This window comes from Phragmites australis, chromosome 4 (assembly GCF_958298935.1).
Source record: "Phragmites australis chromosome 4, lpPhrAust1.1, whole genome shotgun sequence".
Taxonomy (NCBI): Eukaryota; Viridiplantae; Streptophyta; class Magnoliopsida; order Poales; family Poaceae; genus Phragmites; species Phragmites australis.
The window spans coordinates 1,361,133-1,377,145 of record NC_084924.1 but is presented as its reverse complement, the minus strand read 5'-3'; the positions used below and the strand labels follow the sequence as shown (position 1 = coordinate 1,377,145).

Genomic DNA, 16,013 nt, shown 5'->3' with positions numbered 1-16,013 from the left:
GTTTGTATGGCACAAATCCTAAAACGACTTGTATTTTGGATCAGAGGGAGTTGTTAAGCAAAAATAATATGAAAATTAGGGGTAGAAGTATCTTAAAATTCTCAAAAAAAAAAATAGAGAATGAGATCCACCACACGTAGATGATAAGATGATACGGATGCCTACAAGTTTTAGAACCAAGCGTAATCGCTTTTCTGAGATGTCGAAAGGCCAATTTTGCATGAACATTGAACTTTAAACTGTTCAGGCTGGGGCCAAGCGCTCAGTTGGAAGAGAGTGCTACCTCTTTATTAAGCGAACGCTGGAGCTCCTAGCATAATTTCAAAAAAGAAAGAAAAAAATGTTGAGGACCATCCCTAATTTTTGGCTGCCAGTTGCCCAGTTCCATACCTTCCAAATGCGATTGAATTTGATATATGGATTTTATACGGTTTGCTATCACCACCCGTGCATCTGAAATTATTCTGGAAAAAAAAATTGCCCTAGGTTTCCATGGAGTTCACGTGAAGAGGGACTGTTAATTTCCACTTGATAACTGCCAAATACTTGTGTCAGTCACTTTAGGTTGCAACACAGCTGTGCTTCTTTTTTAGCAGAAAAGAACTTGTATTAAAATTTAAGAAGGTTTACAATCACCGTCTAGAAGTTGAGAAATACAAGTCGACCATTGCCTCAACCACATCGCAGTGTGTACGTTCCTCCTAGCTAACTACGCTAATTCATACGAAACTCTATTTTGTTCCGGTCCAAAGTAAATTAGTAGGAGTTTGCATAGTTTTCTGAGTTCTGATAGCACTAACTGAACCTATGGAAGGACCAACATTCCCGTCCAAGCTGCAGTAACAGAGATCAGTTGAACACTAGTCAGACACCTTGACAACCTACCTCCCAAACGACATAAACGAACGCAGGGGTTAATCACCCACGGTGGGAGGGGAATGGGTGCTGGGAGATCAACCCAATCCCAATCCCCCCTTGGATTGTCTCTCCTTTTCGCACATTCAAAAATACGAATTCGCGATGATATTGTTGATACATGAGAACTTGGTTAAGAGTAGCATGACGAGCAAATATTGACCAAAATGTAAAAACATGTCGGTTTGGCAGGTATATCACGTTTGTAATGTTGCTACCAGAAAAGGCGATTCCGAGCTAACAAAATCTACAGCCTCTTAATGTTGCTACCAGAAAAGGCGATTCTCGAGCTGATGCAAACTATGAACACTAAACGAGTTATGCAGTCAAACTATCAAATCCCTACAGAACCTTGCCTGTACTATTTAGTATTTACTGATCTCCATTCTCCAATAATGTATTATCCACATAGATCTCAAAGAAACCATTTGGTGAAAGCAGCTTCAGTCATCATCTTGACCAAATTGATCATCAGGACCGCAATCCAGAAATGAGCCAATGGACTTGCGAAGGATGTGGATGGATTTGTCATCCTGTGAAATACAAAAGCAGAATTGGTGAATTGATTATGGTCAGTGAACCATGCACGTCTAGTTTCAGTAACGAGACATGCTGACAAGATCAATAACAGGATACTGTAAGTTGCAATCATGCATACTGTAACATATACCTGCTTCATCTTCTTCAGAGATTCTTCTGCATTTGCTATCTTCTCTGAAAGTGTTTTCTCAAGTTCAGACAGAGTAGTCTTCTCCTTCTTCCCTGTTTAAGGGCAGCATGTTAGAGCAACGAAGTCATAAACACAATTGAAGGAACAAGCCCGTCTACTTACTTTGTAGTTCATACTGCACAAGCAATTTCTCTTTATCATCTTCAAATTTTGAGAAAAGGTCTGCAGAAAACAGGAGACAGATAAGTCGATTGATAATGAGAATAACTGATGACAACTATCTCAAATAGACTCAGTAAAGTGGCACATTGTAGGCACAATGGAGCGTCTTTGGGTGAATACCACATGAACCGATCAGCCCCTTAGGAATTTACTAGCCGCACAGCTGCTTTTTTCTTTGGTGGTGGGGGGGGGGGGGGCAGCGTCCCCACCTGATTTTCATTAACTAAATCGTGGGCAAGGCACGTCACAAGATCAACACAAAAATTAGAGGGGTTAAATGGTACCTAGAGTTTTCCTTAGCGAACTGTTAGTAAACTAAGCATATGTTTCCTTCGGTGAACTGGTTTATAGGTTTCCTCTGATAAGTGATAACAATGAGAAACAAACAGTGCAACTCGTTCTCATTTGTAGCCAGTAGTGATCTGAAATTCAAGAACTAAGTGCGTCGTATTCAAGATGTGGCAGTAAGAATATTCCAGACCAGCATGAACATGCTAAGTGCTAGATGAAACAATAAGGATATTACCGGGACTCCTTGAGTAGATAGTAGATACAGACATAGATGGTAATAGGTACCGCATATACCAAATGCTTCGGAACAGGTGGCAGCATAGCTCTTATCTGGCATACCTTTGAAATTCTGTATGTGTGCAGCTTTCTCTTTGCAGAATTTATCGTGTGTTGCTTGAAATTTGGTGTACTCATTCTTCAATAAACCTTCACACTGCATAACATGCAAATAAAGCCTCTATTAACCAAATTATGACCAGACTAGTGTCCAGATGCACATTGCAGCATCAAATGCAATTTGAAACCTCTTTTGAAGTCTTTGACAGAGCTTTCAGAAAATTCTGCCTGCGAACGCAAATACAGGACAACCGTCAGGAGTACATTTTAGTGAGGATTCACAGTAATTATTTTCAAGAACTGGGGTTCTTAGTTTTTCAGCAATGAGCCGAAGACTAAAGAGAACCACATCAGATTTCACTAAAGAAACTAACAAGAATATGCATTCCTATAGGAAGACTCATTGAAAGGCAAGTGATGTGGATTAGTTAGTTGCTCACCTCTCCTTCTCAAACTTAGTCTTGGTGTCCTGTACCATAGTCCGAATCTCTGTTGCCACACTGCAAGTTAAGAAAAACTGTTGGCAATGTATCCTGATAGCACTCCCGCAATGAGCACAACATCCAGATAGAAAATAATTTCGGACATAAAAAACAGAGATATGAAAAAAGGACTGAGCATATCCAGGCATTGATCAGCAGCGATATAAAAGAAAGGACTGAGCGTATCCAAACATTGATCACGCGGACAGAAAATATATGATTCTATGAAGCCATTATTCCTGATCTCTAGTGTCAACTGAGTTGCCAGTTACTATGGGTGCATGCAGGTCAGTTAGAAAACTTATGCTTCAGTTATGCTTCCTAGCGTAAGCAGAGGAGGTGACTACAAAATATCGTATCATCGACCACAACAACAATCACTAATTCACTAGAGCGCCCTAGGCATTCACATACAATTTGCAGTTTCAAGCACAGACATCTAAAGTCTAAGAATCAGACACAATTAGCTAGTAACACTAACATAGTCCTTCCATAACATATTAACATTGGTACATCAGAATTAAGAGTCAAACAATCAATTGTGCAAATTTTGCATGCTAAAATCTGCCGCGAACGACACTGACAAATGGTTGCATACATTCACGACGCTAACAGAACAGTCACACACATACATTAGACAGAACCGAAAGGTTAGATGGATGCGTGGCAATCGTAATCACCTCGAGATGGCTTGCTCGGTCTTCTTTTGGCCGTCCTTGTGGGCCTTGTCCTTGATGTGCTGCAGCAGCGTGACGATTTCCTTCATGTCACTGCCTCCCGCAATCACATGTAAGCACGCCCCAGATCATGAAATGTGTACAGAGAGATCGATTAATCACACGAAAATCCGACATAAACCGAGAGAGATGGAGCAAATCGCGGCGAACTTCAATTACTAGCTACGAAACCCTCGCCTCGCCCACTCGATCATAAAGGATATCGAACACGGAACTCGCCCAATCCAAAATAGCGAGACCAACAAAATGGCGGAAACGAAAGGCGTAAGGATGGGGCCGTGTGGGAGGGGAGACCGGGAGAGCAGGCAGGGCACCTGTCGAGCTCGTGGTCGGAGTCGTCCATGCCGCGCTCGCGCCGCCTCTTGTCGGAGAGAAGCGCCTCGGCGGGGTCCTTCGCCGCTGCGCCCCGCTTTCCGCCGCTCGCCTTCGCCTTCCCCACCGACGACATCGCTGGTGGCCGAGACCGCCGCCTCACCTCGCCTCGCCTCGCTCGTGTGCGCGTGCGTGCAGAATTGGGTTTGCCGCCTTTGGGGCGCTGCGGTCGTGACGCCGTCGCGGGTTTTGAAATGGATGCGGCTCGATCAGGACTGGAGCGGGGACAGCTGCAGACTGGGGAGTGGGGAGAAACTTTTTTTTATTCTTATATTTTTTTAAGTAAATTTCACATTAGATCATATCTTAGTGCACTTTAAATCACTTTTAATAATAGATATCACTTTGAACTATATATTTTATGCTAATATTTTAGTTTGCACCATGTCTAAAGATCAAACATTTAATCGTGCTTATATGACGAGCAGTTACATACACCTCAGTTCTACGAATTCAACTAGAATGATGAATTATTGTTCTTAATCCAAACTTTATTTCTGTCAGTTAATTCATCGGTGTATACCTTTTTTTGCCTCAAGTTGCTAGAAGCACCTCTTCATATTAAACCTACAGAGTTCAAGTGTCACCACTCACGGACTTCATCATCTCCTTATATTCTTGGTTGATGTCACCACCTCAACTTGCCATCTGAACGGCCGCTCCTCTCCGGCCATATGAAACTTACTACCACCTCTCCTCAAGTCATCACTTGCATCGCCGTACCACCTCAAACCATGTCTACTTCATCATTGACCCTACACTTATCTCTGCAATGCTAATGAATAGGTAATTAGAAGGTTATATTACATATAGGATGTTGATTTTTTAGATGGTTGGACGGTGCTATAAACTTGATATCATCCTAGCAATGTAGAGAGACGGCTCTAGAAATTTGAGACCATAGAGGAAACATGCAATGGAGAATGAGCCGAGAGTAAGAAAGCTCAGTCTGAAAACAACAATCCACCCTGCTAGATGAATACGTAGAGTTGAGATGGATGAAATTAATTGTGTCGTGAGCATGATCAAAGATCAAATAATTAAATACGGTGTAAATTAAAATATTAACATTAAATATATGTTTTGAAGTGGAAATTGTTGTTAAAGGTGGTTAAAAACACATCAAATATATATGTCAGTTTTAAAAAATTACAAATCTAAACTCCTATCCTCCGTTAAAAGTTTTTAAGAGCTAGATGATAGCATCATCTACACAATAATTTTTTAAAAATTCTTCATAGCAACTTCGATAGTGTTCTGGATTTTGAGACAATTGGAATGTAATATTTTTTATTTTTAAACATGTCGCGGTTGGAGTCTAGATTTACAATTTTTTAAAACGGATCCATATATTTATAATTTTTTATTTAAAAATATAAAAATTTCTGGTGGAGAGGCGTTGTGGCCTGCGAATTTATGGAGGTGGCCCGTTACAGGCCACCGAGTCCAATCTACGACGGGTCAGCCCACTAAGGCAGCGACCGTGTGAGCGCACGTACGATCTGCGAATCGAGCAGGCCCAAGTCGTAGCGGCCCAGGACAGTTTTTTTCCCCTTCTCCGTCATATTTAGATTTGTAACTTTATGTCTTTTATAGGCACTAAACATTTCATTTCAAAAGACGTGATTCCACAATTTGTGGAAATTATTTTAATAATTCGCAAGAACATCTTCAATATTTTGATGTGATTTGTTGAAACGTGTATCACGATGATGCCATAAGACTTGCTCGTTGAAGGAAAATTCTTTTTATTTCCACGAGAACGCATTAGCATGCCTTTTCATTGAAGTACAAGGAATTTACGAAGTCTAAAACAGAGAAACGAAAAACAAAGACGAATAAATTGAATTGTTCAAGAAAAAAAAGAACACCACTGTACAGATGATGGACAGAAAAACAACTGGCAGCAGAAAACGGACGAGCCTAGAGCGTATCCATGTCAGATGACCTAGCTAAAGCAGTAAAACGAATCTGTTATAGATTCCATTGAGCATCTAATCTGCTAGGCTGATAATCAAAATCAGAACAATAGATGATGCAATATAAGGTGTCTACTGTTCTTGGGTGTGATTCAACATATATGCTCACATCGTCCTCGTATCTTCAGATGATGTAATCCCTCTTCATTCCTCAAAAGACAGCAAGACGCAAGGAACTTATCTGCCTATTCCACTATGCCACTATTAATTCGACAGATCAAGCTACGGCGATCAATGCAATGTGATCTTGGATTGATTGTTCATCCAATATACTGCCTCCGTCTATTTATACAGGGTGCAAATTTCTTTCTTTTTTGGCTCAGAGACGACAAGACGGTAGCATAAGTGACAATATTGCTCTCGCTTAGTTATTTGTAGTGTTTTACAAAGTACTTTGCAACAAATTGGAAGAGTAACTCAAAATATATTGGGAATTAGAAAGCGATTTGTGTTATACTTCCTCCAGACACATCTACATGTTTTTTTGGACAACAATTCAACGCGGTCTAAAAAGCAAAATTATATCTTTTTTTCTGAGATAGGTGATGCTAAATAATCATGAATTTATGAAAACAGATTTGCAGTAACAAAGATTATGATGCCGTCTATCATCCCATAAAATTTGATTTTAAAACAGAAGTTCTACAGTGAGAAAAAAGACAAGTTTTAGTTGGGGTGAACTGACTATGTTTGAATAGTTGGGGGTAAAATGAGATAAAAAAATAATTTATGGGGTTATCCACACAACTGCAATAGTTGGGGGAGTAAAATTAATATTTTTTCCTACGAGCAACTAATTAAGTAATAGGGATACATACATTCCTTCATGGCTAGCTTCATATACTGAGCAATACCTAACTGAGCAACACCTATATATCATGAGCAACTAAGCTAATCCACGTCAACCTAATTACCTTAACCCAGTCATAATCCACAATACTTACTACACGGTCGATGATGGAATAGAGCTAGGTGGAGAATAACATAAAAGTACTCATTAGCATTAGCAACAGCAACACGCCACGCTCAAGCCGATCTTCACGTACGGTTAGACTTGCCTGGGCAGCGGTATTCAACTAGCAGCCCTGACCCAAGCTTTGCATCGAGCTAGGGATCATTACTCATTTAACCCAGTACAACACCTACCTCTCGGTTTCTTTTTTTGTTAAGCCACAATGTGGACGATTATATTAGAAAGGAGAGCAAGGCATTACAGAATTCAGTTACACGCCAAAATGGCCAAGAAGGAATAAAAGAGCAGTTCACATTAATATGTGTAGCATTAAGATCTCTGTCAGCGCAGATGTTCCCGCCATTTCCACCACCATCACCTCTTCTTGCATGCCTGGTAGTATTGCATGCTTCATTATCGCCTCATCTTGACAAACAAGCATGCAGTTTCTTTCTTTCCAACATTTGTAGTAGCCTTGTCTCCGTGCTGTACAGAATAGTTTGGGCTTGACAACATCAAAACTACTATAATATAAGACCAACTATAACAAAAGGACTAACTACAAGGGCTGCAAGCCTACTACGAAACAACCAGCACTTGAGGTAATCTAGAGGATAAACACCAAATTGGCATTATCTAAGACGTAACATGATTAACAAAGTAACAACACCGAGCACTACACAGGTCAAGACCTACAGTGCTCCATTGCTCTCTAGCGCGGCCAATGCTTCGGTCCAAGCGGCAGAGAGCGTTTAAAAACACCTCTCGGTTGCGGTGCGCGAGCAAATTAGCAGTGAGCAAATTAGTAGAAAGATAAACAAGAACTAGCTTTTAAAAAAGATAGGAGAATTAGATAAAAAGGTGGAGTCTATGTTGCTAGAACCTTTTGAGGTAGATCTCTTAAACATTGTCTTAAAGAAATGCTGCTACAAAAGTTAAGAGAAGAGGAAATCAAATGGGAGGGAAAACAAATATTTTGCTAGGAGACTCTAATACAAAGTACTTTCAATTGGTAGAAGACGACAAATATAGGAAACAATACAGATTTTTTTCAGTTAGAACATGAAACACAAATAATTATAGGGAAGTAAGTTATAAAATCATACATTACTCTGTATTACGTAGGTATGTTTGGTCCTCTAGAAAGTAGTCAATTTTTTATGATTGAAACTTGCCGTGAGGACATCCCACAAGTGATCAGTACTGAGAATGATAAGCTTACTGAGATGTTCACTGAAAAAGAACTGAATGAGGCAATATTTTAGATGAAATATAATAATGCCACAGGTCTGGTTGGTTTCCTTGCCGGTTTTATAAGGTTTTTGGGAAATTATTAAAGATGATTTGAGGCTCTCTTTTATGAGTTTCACAAAAGTACTTTTGCCTCTTCATAGTGTAAACTTTGGGATCATTATTTTGCTACCAAAGACATCAAATGCCTCACAAATTCAATAATTTAGACCTATTCTCTTGCTTAATGTGAGTTTTAAGATATTCACAAAATTAGGCTTGAATAGAATTGTAGGGGTTGCATAGCACGTGATAAGAGAGGAAGTGATCATTTTGCACGAGACTATACATTGGTTACATAAAAAGAAATTAAATGGACTTATTCTTAAATTAGGCTTTGAGAAAGCATATTACAAGGACAAATAATCTTTTCCTCAACAATCCTTAAAAATGAAGGGTTTCCCAGAAAAGTGGTGCAAATGGATGGAACATTTTGTGATGGGGGTAGTGTAGGTGTGACGGTTAATGATGATGTTGGTATGTTTTTCTAAACCAAGAAAGGTTAAGACAGGATGACCCTCCTTCTCCACTCCTATTTAATATAGTTGTTGAGATGCTAGCAATCCTTATTTCAAGAGCTAAAGAGGATGGATAGATAATTGGTATGGTTCCTCACTTAGTAGATAATGTTTAATCCTTCAGTATACAAATATTATGATCATATCTATGGATTATGATTTTGAGTAAGCCAAGTACATGAAATTCTTGATGTGCGATTTTGAGCAATTGTTTGGCCCCAATCAATTTTCATATAAATGACTTATTCTGTTACGAAGATGCAAAAGATTGTGAGGAATAATATTCACATCGTTTTAGATGTGAAACGGGGGATTACCCGTTTCGATACCTCAAAATTCGTAGGCACCACAAAAAGGTAAGGAATAAGGATTGGAAAATGATCAAGAATATATTCCAAAAAAAATGAGTACCTAAAAGAGAAACACCTTTCGTATGGAGGTAGATTTATCCTTATTAATTCAGTTCTGGTAAGTCTCCCTCTATTTATGATATTCTTTTTTATATCCTTAAGGGGTAAAAAATTAGATTATTATAGATTTATTTTTTTTTAAGATGATGAGCATATATAAGAGAAAGTATAGACTTATTAAATAGAGCATTTTGTGTAGACCAAGGATAGAGAAGTTTGGGAATCCAAGACCTCAAAATTCAGAATAATCTGAGTAGCAGTTTGTCACGTCGGGGGTGTGCATTAGTCATCAGATTTTTTTGCATGGGAGGCGCAGCACGGGCCACGTCGGCCCGGAGCCCGTGCACCACAAGGGCGCCAGGGCTATAGAAACTGACATCCGGACCCCACAGGAGATTCATCTCACCAAACGACATCTGACACGTGGACCCCTCCCCACGCGCTACGAATGGCTACGGTGCCTCTTCGCCTTCCCGCCACACATCGCCGTCCGCCCCTCACCGTCGCCGGCATCATCATCAGCCAGCACCACCACCGACATGCGGGACCAGGAGCCTGGGCCCCTTCCGTCAGGGACTCTGAACTTCCTTCGGACGGAGGGAGAGAGCGGCAACGGGCTCACTGACCTCGTCTCCTCCATCCTCGGGCCCGAGTCCCCAGTCCCCACTGGGCAGCACACTCCCTCTCCTCACAACCGTGCGCGCACCCATGAGCGATGAGAGCTCTCGCCTCGCCCGCCGCCTCCTTCATCCCGCGAACCCCGAACCCCAGCGCGAACCCTAGTCCTCGCGCGCCTCTCCGCGCGGCGGCACTCTCGGGGAGCCCTTCCGGCCGCGCCGTCGTCGCCGCGGCCGCGGCCGCCACCGGGGACCACTGGGGCGCCGACCACCACCACCACTACCACGGCGGCGGCCGTGCGAGCTCGGAGGAGCGCGCGGCACACAGCGTGAAGTGCGACGTGGACGTGGTTTCGTGGCGTGAGCGGCGGGTTCTCGCGTCCGTGGCCGTGGCCGCCGACGTCGACACCCTGTGGCAGGTCATCACCGACTACGAGCGCCTCGCCGACTTCATCCCCAACCTCGTACACAGGTCCGCATTCCTCAAGCCTCTCGTGTCTCGTCTCAATTTATCTAATTGGGGAATTTTTGGGTGATCTGTTCTTGCTTGCAGTGGGAGGATTCCGTGCCCGCACCAAGGGCGGATATGGCTGGAGCAGAGGGGTCTGCAGCGCGCGTTGTACTGGCACATTGAGGCCCGCGTTGTGTTGGATCTCCAGGAGGTCCCCGATTCGGTACGTGGTGTCGTCACTCATCACCATAACTTGTTATAATTGTTAGCTTTCAATAAACATAAGCGTGATTCAGATGTTACATTTGTCATTGTTGATGGGGTCAAATGAAATTGCCGTGGAAAAGTACTTGGTGGTTAGTTGAACTGAAAGTGCAGGAGCATTTGCATGTAGATGATCAATTAATTTAGCCCTGAGGCTGTAATGTATTTAATTACATTTTCTTCTATTGTTTCAGCATGAGTTGTTCTTATTGTGAGCTGCCCTAATGTTTTTCTCTCTGAAACATTTCTTAGCTGTATATGCTGTATTTAGCCAAGTTAAAAATGATTAAGTATCACCCTTCTTTTCTACTATATCAAGCTACGTTGCCATTGAGTCAAAAAAAAAAAAAAAAAAAAAGAAGAAAGAAGAAGAAGAAGACGAGGAGGAAGCTACATTCCTTACTCATTATTGGCTAACAATTCTTCGATCAGATTAATGGACGAGAACTCCATTTCTCCATGGTTGATGGCGACTTCATGAAGTTTGAAGGAAAATGGTGCATCAGATCCAGTCCAAGGTGGGCATCTTATAATCATTTTCTTTTTTGAGAATAATTGGGAGGGCAGGTCAAATAATAAAAGATATAACTATATAAGTACATGCAGCTTATTATCTGTTCTTTACTCTTGTTAATGGTATTTCCTTTGATGAACATATAACTTATTCGCTTGTCATTACATTATCTTTGCTACCACGTGATGCACCAAAGTAAAAAAAACAATTTTCCTTCTTTTCATGGTCCTTAAGAGGTCTCCAACTTTTAATTAGCAGAGAAAAAAAAACTACTAAGTCTAATACGGCCTATTTTATTTTTTGTTATCTAGCAGGTCCTCTAGTGCAATTTTGCTATATGAAGTTAATGTGGTACCAAGATTTAACTTCCCAGCAATTTTTCTTGAGAGGATTATAAGATCAGATCTTCCTGTGAATCTTCGAGCCTTGGCTTGTAGAGCTGAAAAGATTTATTTAGAAAACCAAAGGCGTGGTTCAAGAAAATCTGCCGGTGCGGACTCCAAGTCGTCATCTACTTCTCAACTCAACTTAAATAGTACGACAGTTGAGACTGATGCTATTTCTTCTAGTAAGTTCAAAGAAGCACCTCCCACTTCTGGTGTTAGTAGTGTGCTTGCTTCACCTTCTTCTGAGTTGAATAGCAAATGGGGTGTATACGGAAACGTCTGCAGACTTGATAGGCCTTGTGTTGTAGACGAGATCCATCTTCGAAGATTTGATGGGCTCTTGGTAATTTACTAGACTTGAATCATTAGCCAATAGATTCTTAACCATCAAGGAAAGGGCACTAAAATTTTTGGCTTCTCCTGTGAAACGGTGTGTGTGAAGGAACATGATGGGGCTCACAGGTGTGTTTTTGCTAGTATCACTGTGAAAGCACCAGTTCGAGAGGTATGGAATGTTCTCACGGCATACGAGAATTTGCCCGAGTAAGCAGTTCTACCTTTCTGTACTCTTTGGAGTTCACAGTCTACTTTGTTATCTAAGTATGATCTAACAACACTATTTGATAGATTCGTACCAAACCTGGCTATCAGTAGGATTGTTCTTCGTGATAATAACAAGGTCCGCATAATGCAGGTAGGAGCTATAGTAATGTTTTTTTCCTCCTGTCTGAAAGAGTTCACTGTGCTTTTCTGAAAGAGTTCTATAAATTCAGTCTGATAGTTTTTGTGATCTTTTGCAAGTATTGTAACTTGTCAAATCCTTTTTCTAGGAGGGTTGCAAATGCCTACTTTATATGGTTCTTCATGCCCGTGTTGTTATGGATCTTCGCGAAAAACTTGAGCAAGAGATCAGCTTTGAACAAGTTGAGGGCGATTTCTACTCATTTAAAGGGAAATGGCGTTTAGGACAACTTGGAGATCAGCACACCCTGTTGAGGTATATGGTTGAGACTAAGATGCATAAGGACACCTTTCTCTCCGAGTCTATCCTTGAAGAGGTATAGCCGTATGGCAACTTAGTATTCATGTAACTTAATACTTATTATAAAGAATAGCTTAACTGATGATTAAAATAGTCTTTGATGTGCTCCCTATCTTCTATTTTGGTTATTACTGATATTAATTATATTAGTGCTTTACGTAATGCTTGGTTATATACTTCGTGCCTCCTGAAATAATGTAAGTTTATGGGAATCGGGAACCAATATTCTAAGTTTTATACCCACTATATTTATAATTTCATATTTGATTATTTCAAAAAGCAATTTCGTATTTGGTTATCTGTGAAGAACCTAACAGGTATTGTTTTTCCAATTGCCTGGTTGCTAAGGCATCTCAATTATCCAAATTAACAAACAACTTGAAGGCCTTTTGACAGCAATTCGTTTTACAAGTTAGGCAATATCTTCACCATGCAAACATCATGGTTAATTTACAGAGAGTGCTCACTGTCATATTTTTGTGGGCGTCTAGTCTGTATGACACCAAAGTGCAAATGACAAATTTTCCTTTTGTCTATTTGTTAATATTTCGGGATATCTAGGACACCAAGAAGTTGTTATTGTGATTTCTGGCACACTTTATTTCTTTTTAACAATAGGCTGTCTTGATTTCTGCATGATCATTTTGTACGTGGTGCCTTGATGATTTTTTTTCAACTGAATGTTTTGTGAAATTTAGTTGTCTTTAGAGAGCGTAAAGCAAGCTGCTTGTTTTCTTCAATCTTTTTCAGGTCATATATGAAGATCTTCCATCAAACTTATGTGCAATCCGTGATTATATTGAAAAGGCTGGAGCTGAGAGTAGCAACTCCACAACTCACTCGGATGCACCTACAAACCCAGATACTGTTGATACTGATTATGCAGCAAGCAGGCAATCAGAGCAAGCATCGGCATCTTGTACTTCCAGTTCTATGAAGCAGAGACCAAAAGTCCCAGGCCTGCAAAAAGACATTGAAGTCCTCAAATCTGAACTTGAGAATTTCATCGCAAAGTATGGTCAGAATGGGTTCATGCCTAAGAGAAAGCATCTTCGGTTGCATGGAAGGGTGGATATCGAGAAGGCAATAACACGAATGGGTGGGTTCAGGAAAATTGCCAGTATAATGGACCTTTCCCTTTCTTACAAAAATCGAAAACCAAAAGGTTACTGGGATAGTCTGGAGAACTTGCAAGAAGAGGTAATACTAAATATCTGTATCCCCCTGCCCACTCTTTGCAAGTTAGATGTCCATCCTAGTAAAGGGTACAAGCATAACAAGTTTTTTCAGCTCTGAATAATTCTGTGTCATATATTTGCAAGAATGCAAACAGAAAGAGTAAAAAATTGCCCCCCCCCCCCCCCGAGATTGCTAGTAAGAATGACAATAAGCATTCCATTCATTTTAATGTTGTGAATATAATATGCTGCATTCAACTTCTACATGTTCAGCCTATGGTCTCAAGTTAACAGTGATCACTGTCTACAGATCAGGCGATTCCAGAAGAATTGGGGAATGGACCCTTGTTATATGCCAAGTAGAAAATCATTTGAAAGAGCAGGTATGTGACTACTGTCTGGAACTCTGGATCAATTACTAAGTTTAGTTCAGGATTGATTGTATTCTAAAGTTGATCCCACGTCTGGTGGCCTGGTAGAGCTGCATAGTAATCTTAGAGAATTTTTGTATGGCCAAAACAGCTGTAGCAGTGTCACTGTATTATTTTCTACACCACTTACCGCGCTGTTGTTGCTTCATACGCATAGGATCATTCACTTAACAAATATCTTGAGTTTTCTATAACCATTTTTAAGTAAAATTGTTTCCCATAGTCAGGTCAGAAATTAAGTTAAAATTTATGAGTTGAAAACTATATCTTGCTTTCGAAATGACTTTCTTGCTTTGTCATTGTTGGTAGGGCGTTACGACATTGCTCGGGCATTGGAAAAATGGGGTGGGGTGCAGGAGGTTTCGCGCCTTCTTTCCCTTGAACTAAGACGGCCTAGAAGGGGAGCTGACTCATATGATGAGAAGCAGTCTGAATCGCCTTCTGGCGTGACAAAGAAGCACGGAATAAAGCCAGATAAACCCAATATGCCCCCTGATGCACAGAAATGGCTCCTGAAGCTGAAGGATTTGGATGTCAACTGGGTGGAATACTAGATTAAGCTCCTAGAAAGGAACGCTCTCTCATGATTCACTATTTCTTTTCCATCTTCGGAGAGGATCTGGGAGCACTCTGCCAATCATGCTGTAAATTGTGTACAGAAAAATACAACGCACAGGCCAACACGGAACTAACCCATTTCTGAAGCTACCAACAGGTTTTTCATTTGTCGTGATTCTTGGTCCTCCATATCTAGAACTGTCGACTGCTACTCAGCTTTGATTTCCTCAGCTACTACTCCATATCTAGAATTGTCGACTACTTCTCAGCCTTGTTGCAGATTTGCAGTCAAATTGATCTGTGGATTTGGCAAAAACGTGTCACCAAACGGGCTTTGATTTCCAGTCCAGTCCGTGTAACGTTTCAAAGCTTTCGCCTTTCATCGTCCGTTCTAAAGCAGGTGGTCATCGTTGGGTTCAGATCGTGTTGACAAGTTGGTCGCCTACTATTATTTGTAAATGATGTCATTTGACTTGGCCTTTTCTTTTGGGTTCAGATCGTGTTTCACAGCTTGAATCAGCACACTTGTGTTCGCAGTTCTCTGCTTAACGGAATGCGAATTTCAGTGAGCTGGAGAAAGATGAAAAAAAGGGCAAGAACGGGACAATGATCGTTTGTGAATAAAGGGGCATGATAGTGCTTTTTATGTGTAAAAATGATCACATTTGGCTATTGGGGCGTTTGTAATGAGAAAACACGTGATTAATAAAGGGACATGATAGTGCTTTTATGTGTAAAAATGATCACATTTGGCTATTTGGGCGTTTGTAATGACAAAACAAGTTATTAGAAACTGAATTAAAATGAAGGTTTGTTTAAGATGCTGCTGCAGACATCGGACGGGATTAGTCTTTGAGCTGTGGGCTGTGGCTAAGCTAAACGAAACCAAAAAAAAAAAAACAGAGGGAAAAAAAAAGGAGCAACCGGGATTCGAACCCAGATTGCTAAATTCAAAGTCTGGAGTGATAACCACCACACTACGGAACCATTTGATGGGCCCGCGCCGGGGGAGCATAGGGAGGAAAGGGAGCCCGGACGTTGGAAGAGCCAGGGCTGCAATTAAATTGTGCATTAAAGTCATTAATATAAGTATGTCCCTCTCAGTAGCTGTACTTTGAACTAAAGACTTTAGAACTTGCAGAAAATATTCTCTCTTTTTTTCTGCATACGACATTATGTTGCAGAACACGTGCATGAGGAAGGGGTCTGTAATTACTGAAGGGCTGAGCCTAATCTTTCCTTCTCTGAATTAAACACACACACTGATGGGCCATGGCTTTGCAATCTCTACCTTCCAAACAGGTCAAGGTCACAGCCCTCAAGTTCTCAGCAACTCTTCTTCAGCCTCTGCTGCTGAAAGATCTAGGAGTACAAAACAGCTGTGCCTGTGCCCTCATA

At 40.9% G+C, this 16,013-nt stretch overlaps 2 protein-coding genes across 3 annotated transcripts; one reads left to right on the top strand and one right to left on the bottom strand.

Annotated features, from left to right (window-relative positions):
* Positions 1-1,024: 1,024 nt before the first annotated feature.
* LOC133915051 (uncharacterized) lies at positions 1,025-4,227 on the bottom strand. The gene is made up of 8 exons (XM_062358054.1): positions 3,968-4,227; positions 3,597-3,686; positions 2,875-2,934; positions 2,623-2,662; positions 2,438-2,531; positions 1,748-1,807; positions 1,586-1,677; positions 1,025-1,448 (listed from the first exon to the last, which is right to left on the bottom strand). Exons 1-8 carry the CDS (start codon positions 4,099-4,101, stop codon positions 1,359-1,361), a joined length of 660 nt encoding a protein of 219 aa, XP_062214038.1. The 5' UTR covers positions 4,102-4,227; the 3' UTR covers positions 1,025-1,358.
* A 5,568-nt stretch (positions 4,228-9,795) lies between these two features.
* LOC133915050 (uncharacterized) lies at positions 9,796-14,786 on the top strand. 2 transcript variants are annotated; one of them, XM_062358053.1, is made up of 10 exons: positions 9,796-10,263; positions 10,345-10,465; positions 10,939-11,024; positions 11,335-11,749; positions 11,849-11,949; positions 12,034-12,100; positions 12,237-12,464; positions 13,199-13,648; positions 13,937-14,009; positions 14,367-14,786. In XM_062358053.1, exons 1-10 carry the CDS (start codon positions 9,890-9,892, stop codon positions 14,609-14,611), a joined length of 2,160 nt encoding a protein of 719 aa, XP_062214037.1. In that variant the 5' UTR covers positions 9,796-9,889; the 3' UTR covers positions 14,612-14,786. The 2 variants fall into 2 exon arrangements, with proteins under 2 accessions (XP_062214037.1, XP_062214036.1); XM_062358052.1 differs by having other exon boundaries at positions 11,332-11,749.
* Positions 14,787-16,013: the final 1,227 nt, after the last annotated feature.